Below are 27,787 nucleotides of genomic sequence, written 5' to 3' on the forward strand. Positions count from 1 at the left end.
TTCCCAAAGATATCAGAGAACTTGTCAGCCTCTCATTCCTCCGCTTAGGTGATAATCTCAGATATTATCACCCACAGAAACTGTACCTAATCTCAGTCTACACCAGGGTTCTCAACCCAGTCCTCAGAACACACCCAGACAGTCAGGTTTTCAAGATATCCAAAATGACTATGAATGAGATAAATTTGCATGCACTACCTCCAGTGTATGCAAATCTATCTCATGCATATTCATCGTGGGTATCCTGAGAACCTGACTGTGTCGAGAACCCCTGGCCTACAGGGTTCACTACTAAACTGCAGAGAAGACATCAGTGCAAGGTAGCCTGCAATTCATATTCACATCTTCCTCAGGATTAAACTGCTAAATTTATAACACTTTTTTGCTGAAGTGCTCTAAGCATAAAATAATGCTGCAAGAAGCCATACAGAACAGGTGACTTAGGGCTTCTACTGCTGACCACAATCCTAACAGTGCCAAGCACCTCAACACAAAGGCAGACACTGGAAATCAAGTGTGTGTTTCTTTTATTTGTTGAAAGTCTTCCAATACCATAATTTTATCCCTTGAATCTGTACAGAGGGGGAAGGGAAGGGAAGGTGACCATCAAGAGTATGGAAGTCCTGTAAAAGAAAATTATATAGAAACATATAAATATACATATACACACGTGTAATTTTAGCCCTAATCCTCAAGCAGTTCTCTCCTAACCCCCAACTTCTGTGGACAATTATACCACCTTGAGTGAACTCCTTCAAAAAGGTGGTAAATAAATCCTAATAAATAAAAAAACCCATATATTATAAACATGTCCCCCACTGATATTCACATTTCTAAGAGAACTCCTTAAGAGTCTACTGTTAGTTCTTTCTGATCCAAGTATGGATCCATGTTTCACTTTAGATATTTCTTTGAATTTTTTTTTAAAGATGATGGAATTATCAATGTACACAAGGCATACATGAATGGACAATAGTAAGGGCTAAAGATTTAATTCTTGGGTTTTTTTTTTTTTTTTGTACAGACAAAAAACAGGTAACTTTCAGGTCCAGCACACCACCACATACCAGTCTAAGCCAGTCAAATCCATAATCACTGGTTTTTCCATACATCACCACAGTCTTTCACAAAAAATGACTGACTCAAGCAAACCTGAGACATGACCTTGTACCTTGTAGCACTGATTTAAGCTATTATATTGAGCACAAGCAGTACACTGTCATGATATACAGTAAAGTCTTGATGATCTGATGTGGAGTGGAGGAGTGGCCTAGTGGTTAGGGTGGTGGACTTTGGTCCTGAGGAACTGAGTTCAATTCCCACTTCAGGCACAGGCAGCTCCTTGTGACTCTGGGTAAGTCACTTAACCCTCCATTGCCCCATGTAAGCCGCATTGAGCCTGCCATGAGTGGGAAAGCGTGGGGTACAAATGTAACAAAAAAAAAAAATAGGACTGACCCACTGTCAGATAACTGAAAAGCCAAATAATATGGAAAACAACAGTAACCTCTCAAACAATGCATAAACAAAGGCTGTAAAAGCAGGGTCCCGGGTCTAAAACAAATTGTCTCAGGTGCAAAACTTCCTTATGTGCTATGCTGGAAAACAGAGAGATAAAATGAGGTCATTGGGGGGGGGGGGGGGGGCTGTCAGATATGCAGAATGGTTGGTTTAGCGAAGGTCAGATAATCAAGACTGGACTGTACATCTAATAGTGAACACAGAAAAGCACCAAACATAGTAGATGACGGCAGAAAAAGACCTGCACGGTCCATCCAGTCTGCCCAACAAGATAACTCACATGTGCTACTTTTTGTTTATACCTTATCTTGATTTGATTTGTATCTGTAAGAATGACCTAGAAAGAGGATAGGGTGGCAGAGGAAAACCTCAAAGCCCATCTAGTCTGCTTGTTCTTTCTACTGCGATAGCACAAGTCTACCTCCACACTCCCACCTATGCTTCTCTCACACTTTTTAGAATGCTCTTACTGTTTTTGCCCCATGTCTTCCCTGTGTATCTACTGTTCATTCTTCATATTACCTCTGGATCTACCATCCTTGAGCCTCTCTCTTCTGTCGTATTCTGGAATGTCTTCGTCACTGATCTTTTGCACTCCTCAGCTTCAATTTTTAATCTGAAGCAGTGAAAAGGCTTGTGGCTTAGGGAGCTAAATTACATTTCAATAGGTATAAGAATGGATGCCACACGCCACCCAGTGGCAGCAGTCTGCTATAGCAGAGCCTTATCTGGCAGACTTGTACCCATATCTAACACAGTTTTGGTATTTTATAAATCTGAGTTCCTGGTACATGATGAGGTGTATTTTCAAAGCTCTTAGACTTACAAAATTACACACTAACCTATGGAACTTTGTAAGTGCTTTGAAAATTAACCCCTATACAATTCAGGTGTACAAGTTATTCCCCTGCTCAAAGGGGTTTATGATCTAAACTGCACCTGATATAACAGAGGGTGAAGTGAGTTGCCCAAAGTCAAAAGAAGCATCAGCGGGAGAAGCAGGATTAATAGCCTGATAATCTAACTATTAGGCTGCTCTTTTTGGATTGAAGTGTCTGCATTTTTATATAATTTGTGCAGTTGCACAGATTTTGCACGCGCACATTTACATCAATTCCCAAACTGGTATAAAATCTGTGGCATCAATCTACTTGCAATTTTTAAAATTTACCCCATGTCTTTTAAACGAATACATAGGCACTCACGTGTCTTTATAAAATAAGCAACGTCTTAAGTCTCTTAACCTAGGTAAGCTCTTATAAATTTGCTTCCTTAAATGTGCCCAAGAACCAGAGGAAGCACCGAGGGGCAGAAGCACACAGAAAGAACTGAGAATGCAGGAAGTAGCAAATAGAGAATGTACAAGACTAAAAGATGGAGGGGCCAGGGAGTAAACAATAATCCAAAGTGCAAGGAGGAGGGGAGGGCCTCAGGGTTATCAATAACCATAGGTTTGAGGAAGCGGAGACTGTCAGTCAGCACCCGCAGATGCAAGTGAGTGGGCAAGGAGGTCAGTAGAGTGAATAGCGATCACACTGCAGGCAAACAGGGCAAATGGTGACAAGTATAGGAGGCAAATGGGACAGCTAATGACCAAAGGGGCAGGGAGTGGCAAGGACTACAATTTTAAAACAAACGTGAACGAGAAGAGGCAGAAGACAAGAGCCCTTACCAGTAGTAACTGGTTCTCAAGGGAAGCTGTGAAAGCCCTGGCATTCCCTCTTGAAACAAAGAACCTGTGCCATGCTCCAACATGACAGCACTCACCTAGAGTCCCTCTAGTGACTTCACAATGGCTTCGCAGGCTTCCACCCTGATCAGAGCCTCAGCTTTGCTGACTTCATCTGATGCACCCAACAGATCCGACTGAGCCTTTTCCAAGTTTGTTCTGGCAGTCTGTTACATCAGGAAAGAAGAACTCAACCTTTCACCTTCAAAGGTTCAAACCATATCCCTTGCTCTTAAATCTCACATCTGCCCAATGTTACACTGTATGGAAAGTTCTTAGGGGTCTTCCAACATCCCTCAGTACCTTCAGAGTCTCTCTCACCTACTGCTAAATTTCAATGGAGTCATGAATAAGGACATCTGAGGAAGACAATGGCTCAAGCAAAGTGAAGTCAGAGAATACCTTTAGGTATGGAAAGGTGTACAGCTTTCTAGTCCTTAACAACCCTCCAGTTTGTATTTCAAAAGAAACTGCCTGAAATACATTTTGATATTCACCTCTGTATGACATTATTGGGCATTGGTCCTTCTGGACATCTTTTTCATTTGAATTATATTTCCACATAATTCAGCTATGCATGGTAATCAGTTTTACATCATACAAGTATGCATGTATTTCTGTTATGTTTATTTAAGGATCTGCATGGTTCTGTATTATGCATGTTGCTTTGATTGTTTTAAGTTATAGTTTAACCTTTTAGTTTCAATTATTGATTTTGTTTGTTGATTTTAACCCCTGACACAGCCTTATTGGCGAAACGTGGCCACATCGGGTACTTGGAAATAAACAGTTTAATCTGCACATCAGCTGGTTTGCTTTTTTCTGTTTGATGATCAAGCAAACCAAAACCAGAGTATACCTTTAGGTATGGAAAGATGTACAGCTTTCTAGTCCTTAACAACCTTCCAGTTTGCATTTCAAAGGAAACTCTGCAATGTGTCTACCCGATACCAAACCAATCGTGGAAAACTAATTTGTAGCTGATTGTCTGAAGAGATGAAACTTACGCTGCTGTCCAGCATGTCCAGAGTAACGGCCTCTTCAGCCAGCAGCTGCACCGAGGAGTCTGCATTGACAGTCACAGAACCACTGCTCACTGCAAAACAAGAGAGGGAAGTTATCCAGAGAGGACCAAGGCAACAGCTGGAAACAGGACAGGGTGCCACAATCTGCAAATGGAAAGACAGAAGAGATCTGTACCAGTACCGAAGTTGATTACCTTCTGCAATGATCTGGAAAAGGGAGCAATGACGAAACTGAACAGGAAAGTATTCAACACTGTGAGGAATTGAAGGAGAATCTTACAAGATGAAATTAATGTTGAAAAGTGCAAAACGATGGACATAGAGAAAAAGAATCATAACTATAGGCACAAAATCCATTTCTATACAACTACCAGATGTAAGCAGTGCTTTACAGATAAAATCTATGCTTTTAAAAAGTTTACATTAACAAGACAGACAAACACAAAGACACAAAAGTAAAGCGCCTGGGGGAGAGGGGAAATAGAAATATTTTCTGTTTAACAACTGGCCAGATAGCCTTACACACAGTATACAATGGTATAAAAGTGGTTTTGTGGGACAAGATTGTTGCCTGGTCAGTTAAAGGAGAAAGGTGTCCAAATCTGGTTGCTTACCCAGACAGTGAAAAGCTAAACAGCAACATAAGCATGACCTTACTAACAAAACATTGCAACAATTGAAGTAGCCAGGGTGGCAACTGAGTTTTATTTGCTACATTTATCTTCCATCAGATGCATATAATGAAATCAGGCTCACTGTAAATTAGGGAGAGACTCATAAATCTCATATTGCTCCTGAATACTGATATTATTATGAAGAAATCAAAGCAATACAATACAAACTTCATGCATAGTGTGTGTACAATTTTGCACATCCATTGCTCTGCTTAAATACAAAATTTACAATTAATGGCCCCAAGATAATGAAATCCTCTCTCTCTTCTCCCCCATCCTTATACGGTCTGTGCCGGGGCTGGTGGTTGGGCGGCGGAGATAGTGCTGGGCAGACTTATACGGTCTGTGCCAGAGCTGGTGGTGGGAGGCGGGGTTGGTGGTTGGGAGGCGGGGATAGGGCTGGACAGACTTATACGGTCTGTGCCCTGAAGAGGACAGTACAAATAAAAAAGTAGCACATAGGAATTTATCTTCTTGGGCAGACTGGATGGACCGTGCAGGTCTTTTTCTGTCGTCATCTACTATGTTACTATCCTACCTTCGTGCCCCTCCCCTTCCCTCCCCCCCCCCCCCCCCCCCCCAGTTATCCCATGTCTTACACAATACACTGCAGTTGTTATCCATTATTCTATGATAAGGTATGAACAATGAGACTTTGTCCTTTCTGAGTCATTTTATCTAAGTAGCATCCCCATATTTTAAGAAATCGAGTTTTCCTTTTGCAGTACCCTTTAGCCTCTTTCGCCTCCCATACCAGTAATTGATGCACCCGGTTGCACCAATGCCAGAAAGTCGGCGGATTGGCCGTAGTCCAGTGTTGCATGATACATTTCCTCGCTACCAGACATAGTTTTCGATATAACATTGTTCTGTCAGCGTTGTCTCAATTGTGGCTCTTTCAGATCTAATACTAACTGCGGCGGGTTCATTTCTATTCTACTGCACAGTACACAAGAAAGGTAAGTAACTATTTGTCTCCAGTAGCGCTGTATTAATACACATCCCCAAAGCGCATGATATATAGTATTATCATATCTATTACATTTCAAACAGAGAGCTGTCTCAATACCCCCTGACTTATATAATTGAACTTGGGTAAAATAAGCTCTATGGAGCACCCTGTACGCACAGTCCCTGTAATCTGCTCCCCCTATTATGCGTGGGATATCTTTTATCTGTGCAATAATATCCCAGGTTTCCAAATCCCACCCCACATTGAATACTGATATTAAACTTTTAGCCAAACTACTTCACCAAAACTTGTCAATTCTGATCAATCTGGATTTACTTCCCAATAGCATACATCAGATAATATAAGACATTTGCTACACTGAAGAGCTACAACACCCAGCTAGTTTTTACTATTGAGGTAGAAAAAGCATTTAGCAGGGTCCATTGGAACTTTACACTTGAATCTGCAAAAAAAAAAAGGGGGGGGGGGGTCGGAGAGTCTTTCTTAGAATGGCTAGGGGCACTTTATCAGTCTCCTAGGGCTTGTGTAAGGGGTAATGTGAGTTATTCTGCTATCTTCTCCCTGGGGAGAGACAAGTGGCAGGGATGTCTGCTGTTCCCTTTTTTTTGTTCACCCTTTCAATAGAGATATTAATGCAAAAGATAAGGTCAAATATCATGGGGGATGAGACTGGGGCAAAGCAATACAAGATCTCTCTTTTTGCAGATGACCTGATTTTCACGGTTATCTGTCCTACACTGTCCCTTCCAGCACTAGTTAAAAAACTGCAGGACTATGGCAACCTCTCGGGTTTAAGGTTAATCTAGCAAAATCTGAACTGCTGAACTTCAGAAAGGGATATAGGTACCTTGAAAGGGTATTTGTCCATTTAAATCAGTGAAGGAGAGCATTAACTATCTAAAGGTGTTGTTTGCAGCAGACAAGTCTAAATTGGTAAACATTATAATCCCTGCTGGCATGGGCTGATCAAGATCTAGCTAGTATAAATTATATATATAATGGCTATAAGAATCATGATGCTATCAAAGTTATGTTATTTATTTTAGGCAATCCCCCTACCAATACCTAACAATTATTTTTCATATCCTCAAGAGCAAAGTTTCTGGATTTGTTTGGCGAAGGCAGTCTCCAGAGTCTTACAGATTGTTCTCCTTCAACCCAACATGAGGGGGAGGCTGGGAGTCCCTACATTTAAGTACTATTTTCAAGCTGCACAGCTTAAGGCAATCTTGGAATGGTAAGCCCCCCCAAACAAAATAGTGGTTATATATAGAAGAGCAGCTTCTGAAACCTCTTAATCACTCAGTGTCCCATGAGTGGCAAATGTGTGTCCAGAATCCCTTTGTAGAACACACTGCAGCTGTGCTGGGCCCACAGGGAGTTCTAGCTTCAAGGGAAATGCTTTCTCTATTTACTCCCATGTCACAATTCGGACTGTCCTTCAGGTTGTCAGATATCTGCTTTCCAGGGATGGAGGGCAAATCAGCCCCTGGGATTCCAGATCATGATCTTTTCATGCAACATATGCATTTTTTAAGTGAAAGAGAGAGGATCTCTTGAAAGCGAAAGCTCCCTTTAAAAGGAGCAATTTCTAAAATATATAAGAAGTTCTGCAGACCGCTGCAAAGGAATCCTCACAATAGATATAAAATGATATACCAAAGGCTCCTTATTCCTTATAGATTAAGCAAGCTGTACTCCAGGGTCAGCAATAGATGTTGGTGAAGATGCAGCACAGCTGGTACTTTTTCTTCCATATGTAGTGGCAATAGTAATTTGCCCAGGGCTTTTGGAAAGAAGGTGCTCGAAGTATTAGAACCATGGTGGGTATTGATCTACAGCTTGTTCCTGGGTATTAATTGTTATAATTGTCCGGGGTGGGGAGACACAATGCTCCCAGCAGTATGATATTGTATACTGGTGGCACGCCTAGTATTGACAAAAGCATGGAAAGAATTGTCTTCTTTGGGAATGGGTTAGCTGGGATCCTTGTTTTTTAGACTAGACTAATAGCAATTTGAATTAGAGAAACTCCTGAAGTTTTAGTTGGACTGGGAACAATATATTGCCCGAAATAAAAACTAATAAAGGAACTGGCCACTAACTTTGAATGTGTTCACCTGGGATGGGCTGAAAGTAAAAGAGTCTGAAATGCAGACTCATGTTTTGATTTGGTTTATCACCACAATGGCCGGGCAGGTGGGGAGGGGGGAGAACAACTTGATATGTAAGAAAATTTCCTTGAAAACCATACTCAAATGTTGGTAATGTGATTTTGATAAAAACTTGAAGACAAAAAGTAAAGCACCTGGGGGGAATGAAGGGATAGGATTAAAGATAATGGGGTCCTTTTACTAAGGCACGCTAGCATTTTTAGTACATGCTAAAAATAAGTGTGCACTAAACGCTAGAGATGGGCATCTCTAGCGTTTAGCAAATGCTAATCTTTAGCGCGTACTAAAACGCAACCATGCCTTTGTAAAAGACACCCTCTATGAAGTATGCTATAAGGATATGCTACTGGAGCATAGTGATGCTGAATGATTCGGAATGAACACCAGTATAGTACTGGAGGAGGGACAAGACAGGCAGAGGGCAGTTTCCAAAGACAACTCCGTCCTTACTGGGGCACATCATACAAGCACGCACAGGAAATGGCTCCTGCTCTGTGAAGCCTACAGTCTGGAGAAGAGAGAAGGAACAAACTAAGGGAAAATCAGGAAATGTGGATTTCAGATGGAATCCAACTGATGGCAATTTCCCAAATGCAGGTTCCATCAGCAAGGAAAAGGATCTTTGAGTTATCATCAGCTTAGTGTGTGGCAGCAGTCAAAAACAAATTGCAATGTTAAGTATTATTACTAAAGGTACAGAAAATAAAACAGAATATCATAATGCCTCTGTATCAGTCCATAGCTTGACTGTAGGGTATTGTGAGCAGTCCTGGTTGCCCTTTCTCAAAACAAAGATATAGCAGACCTAGAAATGATAAAGAAGAGCAAACACGTTGACAAAAAGGATTGAACAGCTACAATATGAAGAAAGGCTAAAGAGTTAGGGCTTTTCAGCTTGGAAAAGAGATGATTGAAAGAGGATATGATAGAGCTCTAAAAATCATGTTCAGGGTGGAGCAGACACATAGGAAACAGTTATTCACCCCTTCAAATAGTAACAAGATTAAGAGGGTTCCCATAAAACCAAGAAACAGTATATTTAAAACAAAATGTCTAACAGTATGTTTTCACTCAATACACAGTGAAACTCTGGAATTTAGTGATGGAGGATGTGGTCAAGGAATCTAACATGGCTCAGTTTATACAAATTTCTGGAAGAAAAGTTCATATACCATGATTAACCAGATATGCTTGAGGAAAGTAACCCTTCTCCCTGGATGCAAACAATTAAACAATCCCCTTTTTGGGATCAGCTGGGGTTTCCTTGTGACCTGGATTAACCACTATCAGAAACAGTGGTCAAATTCAGCATGGTATATCTTATATTCTTAACCTACTGTTTACAGCTAAACTTTTGCAAATTAGTCACTAACTTTGCAAAGTATTATTTGTGTCATATGTTCTCTACCAAGCCACCAAAATGTTGACGTTTTCAGTATTTTTTAACCTACAGCTTGCTGTGTCAACCAGCTAATACAATACCCTTTGTTGCTAATATTGTAAAACTCTTAGAAAGTTTATTTCAGGGATCTGGACCCATAGCTTGACATTAGCCCTAATGCAAGTGGTGTGCTGGTGCATCAAAGCACCAATAGGTTTCACCATTGTATCTTTAGTCCCTGAAGGAAGGAATTTCTGGTGCAGAATTGGAGGACAACTTTCAAAGGGAATTAGTGGGTCTCAACTGAATTGCCCTGCCTGGAAATAGCCGCTGCCAACCTCCTACAGAGTGGCTGAAAGAATTTACAGGCTTTCACAATGTGTATAATGTTATTCAAATTAAGAATAGGCATTTCCTGGGGGAGGGGAGGTACTTAGTTTGGAAGAGTAAGCAACATGAGTGCAACCTGAAACATTTTTTTTCTTTTGAAAATTAGACGGTCCAAAGTTACGAAAGTAGCCTCATACTTTAGAATGAGTTACTGTAAGTTGCCTGAAATATAACAACATATGGTTTGGGCAGATGATCACACAGAAATCCTTCAGAGTCCCAAGCTTCCTGTCTGCCAGAATACAGCCACTGGCAGTACCCAGGCTGATTGGCACTGGACAGCAGTGCTTGCCTGGCTCTCTACATACCAAAGTATTTGGTTGCAGCTCCATCCTCACTGAAGACAGTTACAATGCCAGGCCGAAGAACTTGCAGTGTAGGGACATGAGCTGGAAGAATACCGAAGGCACCAGTCAACGTGGGCACATCAACCTGCTTCACATTGGCACCATTGTAATATACCTACAAATAAAGAAACAAGGCAATGACACTAACTGGTGCATCTTCCCCAATATTTATTAGAATTGATTTACCACCTTTTTGAAGGAATTCACTCAAGGTGTACAGCAAGAATAAGTCAAACATAAGCAGTAGACAATTACAGAAATAAAAATATTCATATAACAGTACATAGTATACTACTTAGAACATCAACACAATCTATATAAATAATTCTCACCGCAAACATTCTGAAGCTCACTCTGTGGCAGGGAAACACTGGAGCCCTGCACTTAGGCTGTCACCACTCACTGTCACTCAGGCACCACTCACTCTCACTGATAGACCCGCCCCTGCAGCAACTAATCTTCCGCACATAATTCGCTACCTCAACGTTCTAATGAAGCTGCAACTTCCGGTTTGTGAGGCGGCAGAGATTGGAATTTATCCCCATTACTGATTGCCCCGCCCTCGCGTCAAACGTGATGACGTTGCGGGCGGAGCAATGACACTTCACCAATCGCATCGCTGCGCCGTCAACATCATCACGTTTGACGCGAGGGTGGGGCATACATCGATCTACTACGTGAGGATGAATGGAGGGAGTGTGAGGCAGGCAGGCTGTAGGTCACACGCAGCGAGGGAGCCAGCCAGTCAGCCACTCTCTACGTCGCGGGGTGGGGCGAGGCGCCCACGACCACCCTCAAGCACGGACGGTAAGTCCAGCAACAAGGGGAGGGGGATGGTAACGAAAGCACCTTGCTAGCGCCCGTTTCATTGGCCTCGGAAACGGGCCTTTCTTACTAGTATTGTAATAAAACATTTTAATAGCATAGGGTGTAAGCAAAGATGGAACATATAGAGAGAGGTAAGATAGATTAACAGGAATAAGAAAATAAGGGGACTGATTTAAGAAAGTTGCACAAGAGGTCAGAAAGGTTTTATTATTATCTTAGCTAGGGTAGGAATGGATAAACATATCCTGCAGCCGGTGTCACTCCTTAGGTTCAGCTGTCTGGGGACAGTGAAAACAACTACACAGAACCCACTGACATAAAATAACATGCACGTGTATTGGAGACATAGTTAACACACAGAATAGCTAAATTAGTACAACATGAAACTTGTGTTCCTGGAGGGAGATATTAGACCAGTCCGGGATTTCTGACAACCTTATCCCGATGCATAGAACTTGCAGCACTGATTTCAATGGGTAGAATCAGGTCCACACTGCTTTGGGATGCAACTTTAAAACCAGGACTGGCCAACAAGTGGGTAATTTGAGGTAACTCTGCAAGGTTACAGGAAGAAGGGTGCTGCATTTAGATGTTACTTCTTGTCCTTAGCGCACAGATATGGCATCATTCGCGTGGTGGTGGTTGTTCCATGCCTGATTTCCTTAGCATAGCCCGGGCGGAAAGACAGAAACCCCCATCCGTCCCCGTTCAGCAACGCGGCTGCAGTCAACACAATATTCCCCGACGGGCCGACCCCCGTTCAAGTCACGTCTTCATAACCCCAATCTCTCTCCTCACCCCCCCCCCCCCCCCCCCCATTTCACCTCGGTGGGAGAAGCGAAGGTAAAGGACATCTGTGTAGCAGCGGCAGCAGGAGCCTCAGCATATGACCGGCGAGCCTGATAGAAACCGCGGCGGAACAACAGAAGACGACGGATGGACTGCATAGCGGAGCGAGCAGGGCACAAGAGGGAACAGCGGCAAGGACACGGGGCCTGCGGCCGCAGACAAAAACCGGAAGTTAAGGGGAGACACGGGGCCTAAAGTCGGGGACACAAACCGGAAGTTAAGGGTCGACACGGAACCTAGAGCCAGGGACACAACCCGGAAGTTAAGAAAAGATACAGGAATTCTGCGTGAAGGACTACAATTCCCGACAAGCCAGGGAAGAGGGGGGCAAGGACGGAGGTTTAAGACGCTGGACTTTTTTTTTTTTTTTAATATTCAAAGTTTGTGATAAGGGATCTTATAACAAAGTGGACAACGTTGGCTTTTCTATCGCTCTTTCACATTATCCTGGGAGTTTTCTAGTAGAAAACTTGTTCTGGTGCCCCTGTAACCAGATTGATTTTCAGGATGTCTCCACTTATTTCTTTATTCAAAACAATTTATGTACTGCTAATCAGGCAAGCATTCAAAACAGTTTGTGAAAGCAATATCACCTGCTACACAACGCATAAGACGCTATTTAAAATCACATATATAAACGCTAAACAATTTTTTCACCTAAAAGCCAATCATTATCCCTGAATATGCAAATTTATCTTATGCATATTTATTGTGAATACCTTGAAAATTCCACTAGCTGTTGTTCACTAATTAAGGGCCCTGTTTAGAAAAGCTCACTAGCGTTTTTAGCATGCGCTACCCTTGTAGGTGCCCATAGGACTATTATGGGCATCTACACAGCGCACGCTAAAAATGCTAGTGCGCCTTGGGAAGCCCCGTACATAATTGACCTGTTGTCTATGTGATTTTATGTAAGGTAAAAGATTATTGAGAGACTAGTAAAAAAGGCCCGTTTCTGACACAAATGAAATGGGCGCTAGCAAGGTTTTCCTCATAGTGTGTATGTTTTGGAGAGTGTATGTGAGAGTGACTGTGAGAGAGAGAGAGTGAAAGTGCGAGTGTGTGTGTGAGAGAGAGTGAGTCTGGGTGTGAGTGTGTCTGTGAGAGAGTGTGTGTGTGAGAATGAGAGTGTGTGCAATTGCTTATGTGAGAGACAGTGTGATAGAGAGAGAGTGTGTTTCACACAGATACAGTGTGAGTGTGTGTGAGACGCAGATTGTCTGTGAGACTGAGTGTATGAGACCAAGCGAGTGTGTAAGTGACTGTGTGACACATATAGAGTGAATGTGATACACTGTGAGACATAGTGTATGTGAGAGTGAGAGACAGAAAGACATTGTCTGTGAGAGAGAGAGTGTGTGTGTGTGACAGAGATACCTCTCTCCTTCTCTCTCTATGGTGTCAGGCCCCCCTCTCTCTCTGGTGTCTGAGATTGCCGCCACTGCACCTAAGCAATTGGTGTGCTGGAGGAGGGGGAGAGAGAGAGTGTGTGTGTGTGGGGGGGGGGGGGATGTGTTGGAGGGGTTCAGCTTGGAAGAAGAGGGGTGTGGGGGGTTCAGGAAGCGCTGCCAGATGAGAGTGAGAGAGTGAGTGTGTGTGTGTGTGTGTGTGGGGGGGGGTTCAGGAAGCAATGCCAGATGACAGAGTGAGGGAGTGTGTGGGGGGGGGGGCAGGGGGTTCAGGAAGCGCTGCCAGATGAGAGAGAGAGTGAGTGTGTGTGTATGGGGTTTCATGAAGCGCTGCCAGATGAGAGAGAGTGAGTGTGTGTGTGGGGGGGGGGGGGGTAGGGGAGGGGTTCAGGAAGCGCTGCCAGATAGATAGAGTGAGTGCGTGTGTGTGTATGGGGTTTCTGGAAGCGCTGCCAGATGAGAGAGAGAGTGTGTGTGTGTTTTGGGGGGGTGTGGGGGTGTGGTGGGGGGGTTCAGCTTGGAAGAAGAGGGGTGTGGGTGGTTCAGGAAGCGCTGCCAGATGAGAGTGTGTGTGTGTGTGTGGGGGGGGGGGGGGTTCAGGAAGCGGGGCTAAATGAGAGTGAGTGAGTAAGTGTGGGGGGGTGGGGTTCAGGAACGGCTGCCAGATTAGTGAGTGACTGTGTGTGGGGGGTGGCAGGGGTTTCAGGAAGCGCTGCCAGATGAGACAGTGATTGTGTGTGGGGGGGAGGGGGGTTCAGGAAGCGCTGGCAGATGTGATTTTTTAGAGAGAGAGTGTGTGTTTTGGAGGGGTGTGGGGGGGTGTTGGGGTGTTCAGCTTGGAAGAAGAGGGGTGTGTGGATGGTCTGGAAGCGCTGCCAGATGAGTGAGTGTGTGTGTGTGGGGGGGCGGTTTATCAAGCGTTTGCAGATGAGAGTGATTTTGTGTGTGTGTGTGGGGGGGGGGGGGTTCATGAAGCGCTGCCAGATGAGAGAGTGTGTGTGTGTGGTGGTGGTGGGGGGGGGTTCAGGAAGTGTAGCCAAATGAGAGTGAGTGAGTAAGTGTGTGTTTGTGTGTGGGTGGGGGTTCAGGAACCGCTGCCAGATGAGTGAGTGTGTGGGGGGGGGGGGCAGGGGTTTCAGGAACCGCTGCCAGATGAGAGAGTGAGTGTGTGTGTGGTGGGGAGGAGAGGGGTTTGCCAGATGAGTGAGCTGAGTGTGTGTGTGTGGGGGGGGGGCAGGGTTTTCAGGAAGCGCTGCCAGATGAGAGAGTGTGTGTGTGTGGTGGGGGGGGGGGGGGGTTAGGAAGTGTGGCCAATTGAGAGTGAGTAAGTGTGTGTGTTTGGGTGGGGGGTTCAGGAACTGCTGCCAGATGAGTGAGTGAGTGTGGTTGGGGGGGCAGGGGTTTCTGGAAGCGGTACTTTGAAGATGATGGAAGGAAGCGCTGCCAGATTGCAGGGGTTTGTTCGTTTTTTGCCTTCACTGCCTCCTCCACATGATGTTCTTCCCCCCCCTGCCGCTGCCGCCATCCTACCCACCACGATGCCCCCCCCGCCACCATCCCACCCACCGTTGCGTAGTTTTGCTGGCGGGGGACCCAAAATCCCGCCTGCAGAAGTTCTTTGTTGTCTGCTGACTCCGCTTGATCTTCGGCATTGCTAGCCTTTGCTGGGCGGGGTTCTGTGCGTCGGACGTCCTGCACGTGCATGACGTCAGACGCACAGAAGCCCTGCCTGTATAGGCTAGTAAATGCTGAAGTTTACGCCGGAGTCTGAAGACAGGACTTGTGCTGGCGGGGTTTCGTGTCCCCCGCCAGCAAAGCAACGCGACGGTGGGTGGCTTGGGGGGGGGGCGGCTCGGGGGGTGGGTGTTGCACCTCCAGCATTTTGTGGGCTGGTCTTCTTTTCTTCTGATGAGCTTTGTTGGTTGTTTGGGGGGGGGGCGGTGCGCGAGGGGGGGTGGCGGGGGGGGGTGTGTTGGACCTCACTCATTCTGTTGGTGGGGCTTCATTTTAACTCTGTAGCTTTCGGATGGTTTGTGAGTTTGGTGGCCAGCGTTTCCTAGGCAGGGGGAGGAGTAGGGAAACACGTTCCGCGTGTTTCCCTACTCCTCCCCCTGCCTGGATGCGTTCCCTTCTTTCATTTTTCTTTTGTTTTTCCGCCCTCAACGTCATGACGTTTGATGCGAGGGCGGGGCAGCGAGTCATGTTCAGTGGCTTCACCACCATGAAGTTACGAACCGTTCTGGGAGTCTGAGTGACTTCAGAACGTTGTCCTCAGAACGTTGAGGGTGAGTTTTATTATATTAGATGTGTTTATTTGTATTTCATTGAGCATTTTGATTTAAAAAATGGTCATAGTACTGAGCCATTACCAGTATCTCTTCATAGAGAGAAACAAGTCAACTTTGTTAATTTCACTTAAACTGTCAGCTGCTTTTAATAATAGAGTGGAGGAGTGGCCTAGTGGCACTAGTCTTGCAATCCAGAGGTGGCTGGTTCAATACCCAGTGTACCAACCTGAATGTAACTCACCTTGAGCTACTACTGAAAAAGGTGTGAGCAAAATCTAAATAAATAAATGGTGGGTTGTTAGCTCTTGTTGGCTCCCCTTTGAGATCAGTTAGGTTGGTTTGGATCCTAAGGTGGTGATAGGGGAGAGGAAATGGGTTTACATTTGTTCTGGAGTCTCCTAGGATTCAGTTTTGTTCTTGGACTTATTTAACCTTTATTTGTTACCATTAGCACAATTATTAGGGTTGAATGGTTATACTTTTCTAATTTATGCAAATGAAGCTCAAGTTTAGTTCCTTTTGTCAATGTTGCAAGTTGTGCTGTTCAGATTTAAAAAAAACTATTTGCCTCAATTAGTGCATAGTTGACTAAGAATAGTTTGGTCCTGAACCTGAACAAAACAGATTTTGTGAGTCACTTGTGCCTTCCTTATGTGGTTTTCCATCACTTTCAGTTTAGTTACATATCCCTGTTTTGGCTGATCTCACTTAGGAGTTTAAGAGTAAAACTTGAGTGGAAGAATTTTTTATTTATTTATTTAGTACCTGGCATCTGGGAGCTGAGGGAGGCTCTGGGACGCATGCGCAGTAGTGTCAATGACGACCTGCACTGACACTGGCAAGTTTAAAAAATACTGAAAATATATTTTAAAAGGGGATTGCATACATTTCAAGATTAGAATTCAGATGCTGGAAACTTTTACTTATTAGCTATAGACACCCCATCAGCAAACAATCTTGCAAATTACTTTAAAGAGAAAATTATAAAGCTACGACTCATGATACCAAGCAACACAATTGATTATGCAAACCTCCTTGAATGTCTAGATCCAATACCTGGGGAACATCCAGCAGACAGATCATGGACCACCTTTGACTTACTCTCGATCGATAACATCTCACATTCGCTTAAAAGATACGCCAAGTTGCAATGTAAATTAGACATCTGTCCTAGTAACCTTATAAGATGCACCCCTCAACAACTCAAAACAGACCTCACAAGTCACCTGAACTACATGCTACAAAATGGTCTCTTCCCAAAGGATAAAGGAAACATTCTACTTACTCCTTTACCTAAAGACGTAACGAAAAGCACAAGTGAGTTAACCAACTATCACCCAGTAGCATCTATCCCGCTGATAACCAAACTTATGGAAGGCGTAATGACGAAACAGCTCACTAACTACCTAAATAAACACACAATTCTACACGAATCTTAATCAGGATTTCGATCGAACCACAGCACTGAAACAGTACTAGTGACTTTAATGAATAAATTTAAACAAACAGTTGCAACGGCCAACAACATACTTCTCTTGCAATTTGACATGTCTAATGCCTTCGACATGGTCAACCATGGAATATTATTACACATCCTAGAATACTTTGGAGTTGGAGGTAACGTTCTTAACTGGTTTAGAGGATTCCTGACCACAAGATCATACCAAGTAACAGCTAACGCATCTATATCAGCCCCATGGATACCTGAATGTGGAGTCCCCCAAGGATCCCCTCTCTCACCAACCCTCTTCAACCTAATGATGATACCCCTAGCCAAACTACTGGCCAATCAAAACCTCAATCCTTACATATATGCAGATGATGTCACGATCTACATCCCATTCAAACATGATCTAAAGGAAATCACCAACGATATCAACCAAAACTTCCAAATATGCACTCTTGGGCGGATGCATTTCAGCTAAAACTTAACACAGAAAAAACACAATGTCTTATACTCACCTCACAACATAACAAGTAAATTTACCACCATAACCGTACCAAACTTTTCCCTTCCAGTCTCAAACACGCTGAAAATTCTTGGAGTTACCATTGACCAAAATCTCACACTTGATAACCACGTGAAGAATACAACTAAGAAGATGTTCCACTCCATGTGGAAACTCAAAAGAGTAAAACCTTTCTTTCCAAGGGCCATCTTTCGCAACCTGGTACAATCAATGGTACTAAGTCACTTGGACTATTGCAACACACTCTATGTTGGCTGAAAAGAACAGACTATCAAGAAACTCCAAACAGCCCAGAATACCGCAGCCAGACTCATATTTGGAAAAACAAAATATGAAAGCGCAAAACCCCTAAGAGAGAAATTACACTGGCTCCCACTTAAAGAACGTAGCGCGTTCAAGATCTGCACGATTATTCACAAAATCATTTATGGAGATGCCCCGACCTACATGCTAGACCTCGTGGACCTGCCACCCAGAAATGCTAAAAGATCTGCCCGCACATTTCTTAATCTATACTTCCCCAGCTGTAAAGGATTAAAATATAGACTAACACATGCGACTAGCTTTTCCTACATAAGCACACAGCTGTGGAATGCACTACCAACTAACTTGAAAACAATTAACGCAATAACTAACTTTCGCAAATCTCTGAAAACCTATCTCTTCAACAAGGCCTATCATGAGAACCCATAGCTCAACTATAACATATCGCCACTCCATCCTTATTTGGAATGTCGTCTTTCTATAACTGTTTGCTTAGTTCTTTTTTGTTATCCTTGATCTCTCTGTAACACCAATTGTATCTTTTACCTGGAATGACGACGCCATAACAGGTCTCTGTAAGCCACATTGAGCCTGCAAATAGGTGGGAAAATGTGGGATACAAGTGCAATAAATAATAATAATAATAATAAGGTTTTTGAAGCTTAGAATTCATGCAAATGAGTCAGTTTTTGAAGGGTTCTAGTTTGGGTATTTAAGGTTCAATTTTCTTGGGAATTTTTAGAGAATAAACATTAGGCCATGGCTATGACTTAAACTGTGAAGTTTGAGTCCAAAACGAAGGGTTTATATATTCTTTTTATCCTAAAATACCTGATGGAATTCCTGTATGGAAATATGGTCTCAAATAGAGATTCCTGATTGGCTGCACTACTGTTGTTAAAGATCTGCTTAGTGACAGTTGAGAGCGAGCAACGGAAGATCCTGATGAGAGAAGATCTGTTTTTCTTTTCTGTTTGTGTGTGAGAGGTGCTTGATGAAAGGATTTGGTAGAATTTGCATGAAATAATAAAAGAGTGATTGAGATCACTATAACTGAAAGTACTGAGGGTTTCAGAGGTTTGTACTGTGGTAAAAGGAAACTGATTTCCCTGCTCCTGGGAAGAAGGTTGTGCTCTTTAGATTATTTTAATTATATTGATATTATTTAAAAAGGAGGGGAAAATAAGAGAGCACTGTTTAAGGGGAACTTTATTGGGTGTTAATGAGCAGAAATATCCCATGGTTTTCTGGGGCTGTGTAATGAACATGGGGAATTGATATGATATGATTTCTGAGGGATATTTGTTGGGTTACAAAGAGAAGGAATATTTGAGTTAAATAGGGTAATGCTTAAATTCTGTACATGACAGATAATTAAATTACCTGGTATTAGGAAATCAGAGTAGAAAGTAACTGAAACCCAATCTCTTGTGGCTGTGTGTAATCCAGGTGAGACTGTGAGTGTGAATGTTCTCCATTTTAGCAAACCCTGTGAAGAAGAACTGCTCTTCTGCTCTCTTTAGTTAGGGATTTAAACTTAAAAGATAAATAAAAGAAGTCAGGAGCGTAGAGAAAGGAGATTTACTTTATTTTATTTTGTTTATAGTAGAATACAGTCCAGGTGCCAGCAACAGGCAGGCTCACATATAGATGCTCACACCACAGGGATGCAGAATCTCTCCTGTTATTTTCTTTATATAATAAGTTTAGGAAGAAGTTCAAGTTAAGATCAACCAAGACAACTGAATGGTTCCAGTGGACAAGAAAGCAGGAAAATCAGCTAAGTACTGAAGAGAAGACACCTTAATGGAACTCTGAAATTTATAGAGTGAAAATTTGCTTTTACTCCATAAACTTATACTTACCTCAAGGAACTGAGAAACTGAGAAAGGAGGAAAGAAAAAAAAATAATTAAAATAGGTTTAATTATTCCTCGACTATAAAACTGGTCTGGAGTATTATAAAACTAATACTTACCAAAAGGGAATTCCTATGGGAGAAAAGGAAATTAAAATTTGTTAAGTAAAAGTTTATTAAGGAAATTTATGCTAAACTTACTGATTGTCTTGTAAAGTTGTTTAGAATTTTGGTGATTCCTATTAAAAAGAAAACATATTGTAGAGTGTAATACTGGATCCAGTAGGGGTTTAAATATTTAGAGTGTTCATTATACTTAAGTTTTTAACCAGTTTTAATTAGTTATATAACCATTTCAGTGCAACAGATTTATAAATGTGCACTCTAATAAATAAGTAGTTATAGACTACCTGAATTTGGGCTCAGTATTTGTGTGAATCAAATTGATTCTCTTAATAATAATTACCTATCACTTGAATGTATTCATCTGGTGACACCTTTTTCCAGGATGATGCTTTTTTTATGTTCACTTTGCCCCTTGTGACCTAAACACAGTAAACCTCGGCTCACACGACTACAAATAAGAAGAACCATTGAACTGTGTGAAGTTCACAAGCAGGGCAGGTGACATTGAGCTACTACTGAAAAAGGTGTGAGCAAAATCTAAATAAATAAATAGTGGGTTGTTAGCTCTTGTTGGCACCCCTTTGAGGTCAGTTAGGTTGGTTTGGATCCTAAGGTGGTGATAGGGGAGAAGAAATGGGTTTACATTTGTTCTGGAGTCTCCTAGGATTCAGTTTTGTTCTTGGAATTATTTAACCTTTATTTGTTACCATTAGCACAATTATTAGGGTTGAAGGGTTATACTTTTCTAATTTGTGCAAATGAAGTTCAGGTTTAGTTCCTTTTGTCAATGTTGCAAGTTGTGCTGTTCAGATTTAAAACTATTTGCCTCAATTAGTGCATGGTTGACTAAGAATAGTTTGGTCCTGAACCTGAACAAAACAGATTTTGTGAGTCACTTGTGCCTTCCTTATGTGGTTTTCCATCACTTTCAGCTTAGTTACATATCCCTGTTTTGGTTGATCTCACTTAGGAGTTTAACAGTAAAACTTGATTTTCAACCTCTTGTAAGCAAACATGCTAAGGAGGTGGTTACTAGGGCCTTTTTTAAGTTGTGGTTGGTGAGGAGGCCTAACAATTTCCATATAAAAATGTCAATCAAAGGATAGCACAATTACAGATGGACTTGTTAATTTGGCTTATTACATCTTCCAAGTTCACCGAGAGTTCTTTCAGTTCTTCTGTATCATCATGCTTACTCTTTGATGATCTAATGGCCCAACTGACTCCGTCAGAGGCTTTCTGCTTCTAAATGTACCTGAAAAAGTTTTTGCTGTGAGTTTCTTTTTTTTACCTATACAGCAAGCTTCTTTTCAAATTCTCTTTATTAATGCCTTGCATCTAACTTGCCAGTGCTTATGCTGATTCCTGTTCTCTTCATTCAGATCCTTTTTTCAATTTACTAAAAGTTGTTATTTGGCTCTAATAGCCTCCTTCACCTCACCTTTTAATCATGCCAGCTGTCATTTGGTCTTCCTCCTTCCTTTTTGATACATGGAATACATTTGATCTGCACTTCCAAGATGGTATTTTTAAACAACACACCAAAAGAAAAAAAAGAGACAAATACCCCGTGACAAAAGTCCAAAAGCAAATATCACGAGTAGGGATGGACCAAGGGCTTTCCATAGGAAAGATAAAAGTTCAATAATCCTAACAGAACAATCACTGTAAAAAGACCATAGGCCTAACAATCTAATATAATAATTTGTACCGTCAACATTGGCTGGCTGGGTTCGTAACATCCTGACATCAGCAAACCTCCAGCATTCCCTTCCCTCTCACTGTCCCGCCCTCATGTAAAGATGAAATGATGTCAGAGGGCGGAACAGTGAGAGGGAAGGGAACGCTGGAGGCGAGCTGACATCAGGATATTACGAACACAAGCAAGACAAGTGAAGGCAACGGAACGCTGGACATGGAGGGGAGGGCAGAATTGAGGGACGTCGAGGGGAGGGCAGGGTAGAGGAGAATCAACATGGATGATGTTTTTAATTACCTCTTCCTATAGACCTCTTTCTGACTCCTTCCCACAGGGGACTAAAGGTACTTATTTCATATATTAGGTTCTGTATAGTTTCTCTAACCTCCATTGTCACCCAATCATAAGGGAGTGGCATTAGGAGCCGTAATTGAAAACTAATTCCCATAACTACTGCTTTCTGTCCAAAACTGAGTGTCACTTGTATGTGATCTACCTTGTAGGCTAAATGTTAGGTAAAGAGAAGATAGAATCAATAAAAATAGAGACAGAGATAGGTTTAGATAGATAGGTACATTTTATTTCTTACCCAAACACAGGTCTTCAAGTTGATACAAATACAGACATCAGATTCTGGTTTCAGCCGCACAGGGCTTCGCCGTCTGACAGAGGCTTTGGAGAAGACTCTCAAACTGAGCCAAAATCTGCCATCTTTTATACTCTATCCTCTCCATAGAAGTGAATGGTGAGAAACCTTGCTCCTAATCTTTCTCACTTTCTGAGATCATACTTTCCCATGCGATCTGCTGTCGGATGTGCCCACCTCCTTCCGTTCTCAGCTACTGCTAATTATCAACATGTTTTGGGAAGCGTTGAGATAACAGTTTCACATCTTCCGGCTGCAATACTTTTCATACCTTTCTCATGAACTCTGTATTACCTCTGTATCATTGTATACCAAAACTAATAAGCTCCATTTTATTCATCTGATCTTTCATTACAGGTGCTGTATATGATTTAAAAATTGTACCAATTTGTGGCAGGACTCATTGTTCAGACCTGCTTTTTGCAGATTCTCAAATATTAAATCATTTCAGTACTTTTTAGCAGTTTAGGCTGTTTAAGGTATGTAAATTGACCCACCACTATTCCAGTGGATGGATCCCAAGCGGGGACACATATTAACTTACAGGAAATGCAAGTCCTTGCTCAGCCAGTCATAGATTTTTAAACCTAGCTGGTATTTTTACAGCCTGAGTCCTAAAATCTGGCCTTCCACCCTTCCGGTGGGCATCCAGTGAGGGCCTCTTGCTGTAGTATAATTATACATTCCCCACTTGTCACCCCCTCTGGAGAGGGGTGACACAAAGCTCGTCAAGCTCGTCATCATCCATTCCAGAAGGTGGCAAGCTATCAAACGAGAGGGGGAGTTTTGCTCTTATGCATTGCTAGCAGATATTATGCCAGACAGAAAACTTCATTCGTAGGTGGTATATTTTTGGGCATATGGAATTTCCTTTATATTACCCAAACCCTTGGGCTTAATCTTGATGTTACCCCTCTTGAGGCGTACTCAAACCTGTAGTGAGAGAGGTTTTATGATTGGAACAAAACCATGAGTTCATCTACAAAATCCCATGAAATATAGGTATGCGGGTAATAGCAATTTCAGGTGGATCATACTAATAAACACTTTCAGGTCTTTCTATGGCTTCTATTGTATCTGTAGCATAGTGCATGGGGAGATAATCCAATGTATCTGTCTCAGTGGTCCTTGGAAGGAATAATGGTTTTGATTAAGCATTGTTATGGGCTCAACAAATAGTACTCTGATTGTAGGCTGTTTAAGGTTGTAGGTATTCAGAATCCTTAAACAGGTCGGGATTCCTGGACCTTACTAGTACTCATCATTGGTATCCAATCATGAGCACTAATAAGTGGATAGCAAGTATGAGGTTGCCTCATACAGCAAAAATGGTCAATCCTAGGAAAATTTATATTAACCAAGGTCATGCATGGATCTTGACATATGCATAATGACCTGGAAGTATGGGAAGCATTGTATATATCCGTTACCCCTCTTGGAGCTTAGTCAAACCTACAGAAAGACATGCAGCTCAAGTAAGCCTACACCAAAGTCAAACAATTGCATAACAGGTTGATACTAACAGAGTTTACATCTACATTATGATATCTTAGCCAGTATTAGGGTTTGATGTTACCCTTGTATCTGAGCAATATCAATTTCAATTTAAATTACATAAACAGAAATAACGGGGAAACTCGTGGAAAAACATTTAGAACAATTAAAGGAAATAATAGAAAAATAAAAATAAAACCTTTTCAATATCTAGACAGGATTGCTGCTAAACTGAAAATAAAACATAATATGAATCTATAATGTCCATAAACAGCAACAGTAATTCTCAAATTAAGTATCAGTTCTAAATTCTCTTTCATCGATCATGGTTGAGGCGGTGGAAGCGTTGAAGAATCTGGACGGAGTTCTGGAAGATCCAACAGGGCTGGGTTTTCAGGCTGGCTTGCTGAAGGAAGTGGCCGGTCTTGAGATGGTTAGGCTCGTAACATCTGGTTCTGCGGCGGAGTAAACACGTATATCTTTCACATGGACCCAAGACTTGTGGTCCAGTAGTTTGCAAGGTGTAAAGGTCATTGCCACAACCTTGGGGGATCTGACATCATTTGGACCTTAAAGACGTACTTATGGTGTACAAATTGGGATCTTTCCATGTCTTTATTCTACCATCAACTTAAAATTAGGGATCTTTCCATGTCTTTATTCTACCATCAACTTAAAATTAAATAAAAAAAAAATTGGAATTGGGATTTGGAATTGGGATTTGGAATTGGGATTTGCATAATATATCCCCACTTCTGGCTTGCATAATGTGCGAGACAGATTGGTAATTTTTAGAAAGACATGATCAAATAACAATGGTAAAGTATATGGAACAAAAGAGAAAAACAATTAAAATTTAGAGATGATGGTAAATGTTCAATTATTGATGTATGGAGGGCAATGCGTCGCCATTTATCGCCAATAGATATGGAATCTTCACCTACGATGACTACCATTCACCAAGGGTTGAGCCCTCAGCTGCAGGAGGCCAGCAGGACTTACGAGTTAGATGATTCAGAAAGAAGGGTAGAGGCCAAAGCTTTGTGTAACTCCAGCAAGTGGAGAGCCTATCTCTTTTGCTCATGGACCAATTGATGCATCTGTCGAAACTCACGCTGAATAATGTCTCGTTTCTCACACCAGGTAATGTTGGGGTCTGTGCATCTGTCTTTTAATTTAGCGATTCTTTGGTGCAACATAGCCTTCAGATCAGATACATTATCGGATAGCTCTTCTTTGCTAGCAGTCGTCTCCTCCATCTGGGGAAAGGCAAAACTTATTTTATATGCATATCTATTAAGGTAAAAGTAAAGGAATGCTTCTATATAGTACATAATACTTCTACTATCATATAAGTTATACAAGGGATTATCTAGCTCTTAATGTAACAATAAACCACTGTAATTTTATGTGACTTTCTGTGTTGGATCCCGGTTTACAATGCTGTCGAGTAAAAATAGAAAATTTGTTATAAAGACTTACACTATTTAATACATTATAGAACCATATTATTTAAAAGTGATTGTCATTCTTAGAACGTGGAAATATTCATCAAGAAATATTATAACTTAGCTCATTATTACAAGTGTTTAAAATAAGCCAGGACGAAAATCACAATGCAAGCGAGGAAGTGTAGTATTTCTTGTAGATAACGTTATAATATAGTCCTTAAAATGGGACTTAAATATGAGGACAATTTATAATTCTGACAATCTATAATACTGTTCAAAAATCAATGTTTCCTGAAGATAAGCAGGCTTGTATTAAACTAACACGATAGTACGGTGCTGGGGCTGTAACTTATATTTCTTTTAAATGAGTACACCTAATTAGGTAAGCTTCAATCAGTTCTGACCCCACCTCCCATCGTTGTGAAGTGATGACGGAGAAATCTTTCTGGGCAGGGAAGGAAGTATGTATCTCTTGAAACAATTTTTCTTTAATCACTGTCAAGGGGGCACTATCATACTGATTCTCAGTCACAAGTTCAGCATAGCCTGCTTGTGTGAACAAATCAGTGATGCTAGCATGGGCGGTCCTGCTCAATATGGCCTTCATATTTACTCTGTATGAGGAAGACCAGCTGACATTCTATTCAGCAGGGGGAAAAGATTTGCAGCTCGGGAAAAGTTTAGCACCCTCTCCCCAGGAGGGGGTGGTGTGAGGGTGATCATATTGATTAAAATATCCAATGGTGGAATTTCAGCAATGATCTAGAACGTAGGTAGATAACTGTGGGCTAGAGCAAATATACATGAAACCCAGGCCTAGAACCAGTGGTTTGAAGCCATAAGTTAAGGACGGGACAAAATAAGTATCAGTGATAGTTGTATAGTTGTATAATAGTGAAAATAAATTATATAATAATTTTTTTCAGAGCCGCTATAGAACCCGATTTTGAACACAGTCCTAGGACCAAGGTTTCAGAGAATACAGTAGAATTATGAAAAGAGCTAGGGGCGGTACGCCAATAGTTTACAAGAGCATGCGATACTCACGTGTCTTCTATTATACTCAAATTCTGTGTAGGAGGTCTAAAATATAAATGATCAGTCGGCATAAAGATCTACATACTAGTCGACATACAGAGGAGAGGTATAGATAATTCATATTAAGATAAAGGTAAAGATAAGAATATACGCTAGTTTGTATGCAACTATGTATAAATACTGCCTTCCAGGGTAAGCCTCTGGTCAAGAGCCAAATAAGCGCCTCATCAACCACTCTAGTCAAGAGCCCACTAAACGCTTCATCAACCACCAGGAGCCAAAATACACGCATCCCCGGTGCCAGGAGCCACAATACACGCTCACTGGTAGAGCCCTAAATCAGGGAGTGCACCCATCAAGGGATTCAAGTACCCGTGAAAAAGGTATAGTGAATCCGGAAGGCAGTAACCCAATGAGTTTTCACGTGCTAGGAGCCTTAAACGCATCAAAAACGCATCAACTGTGACAAGAACCCTAAACGCTTCAACCAGCTCCCACTGGGTTTTCAATTAATCAAACTATAAATTTACGACCTCTGATTAGACTAGCTAGTAGGAAACGGTACAGAGGCGTCCCTCAGCAGTACCGGTGCTACAGGTTCTAGCCTAATTGGAAAAGAGGCAAGTGTTATAGACTGGGGGGCCGGGCACACCCTGAAAACTGGGTGGTATTAATGGCCCAATCCCTAACAATTTAGGTACCGTCATCCATCCAAGGGACAAAAATTTTGCCCCGTAGAGGGGTGTAAGCCCTTCCCCTTACCTTTCGCCGGGCATCGGTACGTAAGCCAATGGTTCTAGCGTAACACAAATAGGAATGAGAGTAAGGGTATAGTATGTATCAGGGAAGAGTCCCTAAAATATACTTCAGAAAAGGAAAAGAGGGGTGGGTGTGGATCATTAAAAGGAGTTTAGCCTGTAACAGGAAAAAAACTTTTGGGCACCTTATGGGCGGCGGCCGATCCAGAAGACTTTAAGGATCCAGCCACGAAATAAAATAAAGTGTACATATTATATGGAAAAAACTGGGCCTACCTAATTTGTAATGTAAGGCCAAAATAAGCTGTAAGGGTAGGTTGGGAGCTGTATATGGCATCTAAATATAGACTTTAAACAAGACATGAAACTACTACATACTATAATAAGAGGAACAGGGGAGAACCATATATGTAACTGGAACACCGATTTCAACAAAAGGCAAGAAAATGTATATTAACAAAGACATTATAACATGTGTAGTCCGGAGCTATAGCCCTAGAATAAATGAAATAAAGTTAAATACATATTAAATGCTTTTGGGGCGGGTACTGGATAGGTTGGAAGTAGCATAATTATACAATGAGATGGGAGGAGAGGAGAGAATTGCGGGACACGGATGGGAGGGCAGGGCAGAGGAGAATCGCTGGACATGGAGGGGATGGGAGGCGAGGGGAGAATCGCGGGACACGGAAGGGAGGGCAAGGCAGAGGAGAATCGCTGGACATGAGGCAAGGGCAGAGGACAATCGCTGGACATGGAGGGGAGGCCAGGGCAGAGGAGAATTGATGGACATGGATGGGATGGGAGGAGAGGAGAGAATCGCGGGACACGGATGGGAGGGCAGGGTAGAGGACAATCGCTGGACATGGAAAGGAGGCCAGAATCCTGGGATACGG

General features: G+C 42.1%; 1 protein-coding gene across 1 annotated transcript; it reads right to left on the reverse strand.

The window, feature by feature from the left end:
* Window positions 1-510: 510 nt before the first annotated feature.
* Window positions 511-12,071, reverse strand: ATP5F1D (ATP synthase F1 subunit delta). Its single transcript, XM_030219487.1, has 5 exons — window positions 11,867-12,071; window positions 10,176-10,329; window positions 4,258-4,346; window positions 3,289-3,417; window positions 511-623 (listed from the first exon to the last, which is right to left on the reverse strand). Exons 1-4 carry the CDS (start codon window positions 11,987-11,989, stop codon window positions 3,289-3,291), a joined length of 495 nt encoding a protein of 164 aa, XP_030075347.1. The 5' UTR covers window positions 11,990-12,071; the 3' UTR covers window positions 511-623.
* Between the last annotated feature and the right edge of the window lie 15,716 nt (window positions 12,072-27,787).

Source organism: Microcaecilia unicolor, chromosome 11, assembly GCF_901765095.1.
Source record: "Microcaecilia unicolor chromosome 11, aMicUni1.1, whole genome shotgun sequence".
Lineage (NCBI taxonomy): Eukaryota > Metazoa > Chordata > Amphibia > Gymnophiona > Siphonopidae > Microcaecilia > Microcaecilia unicolor.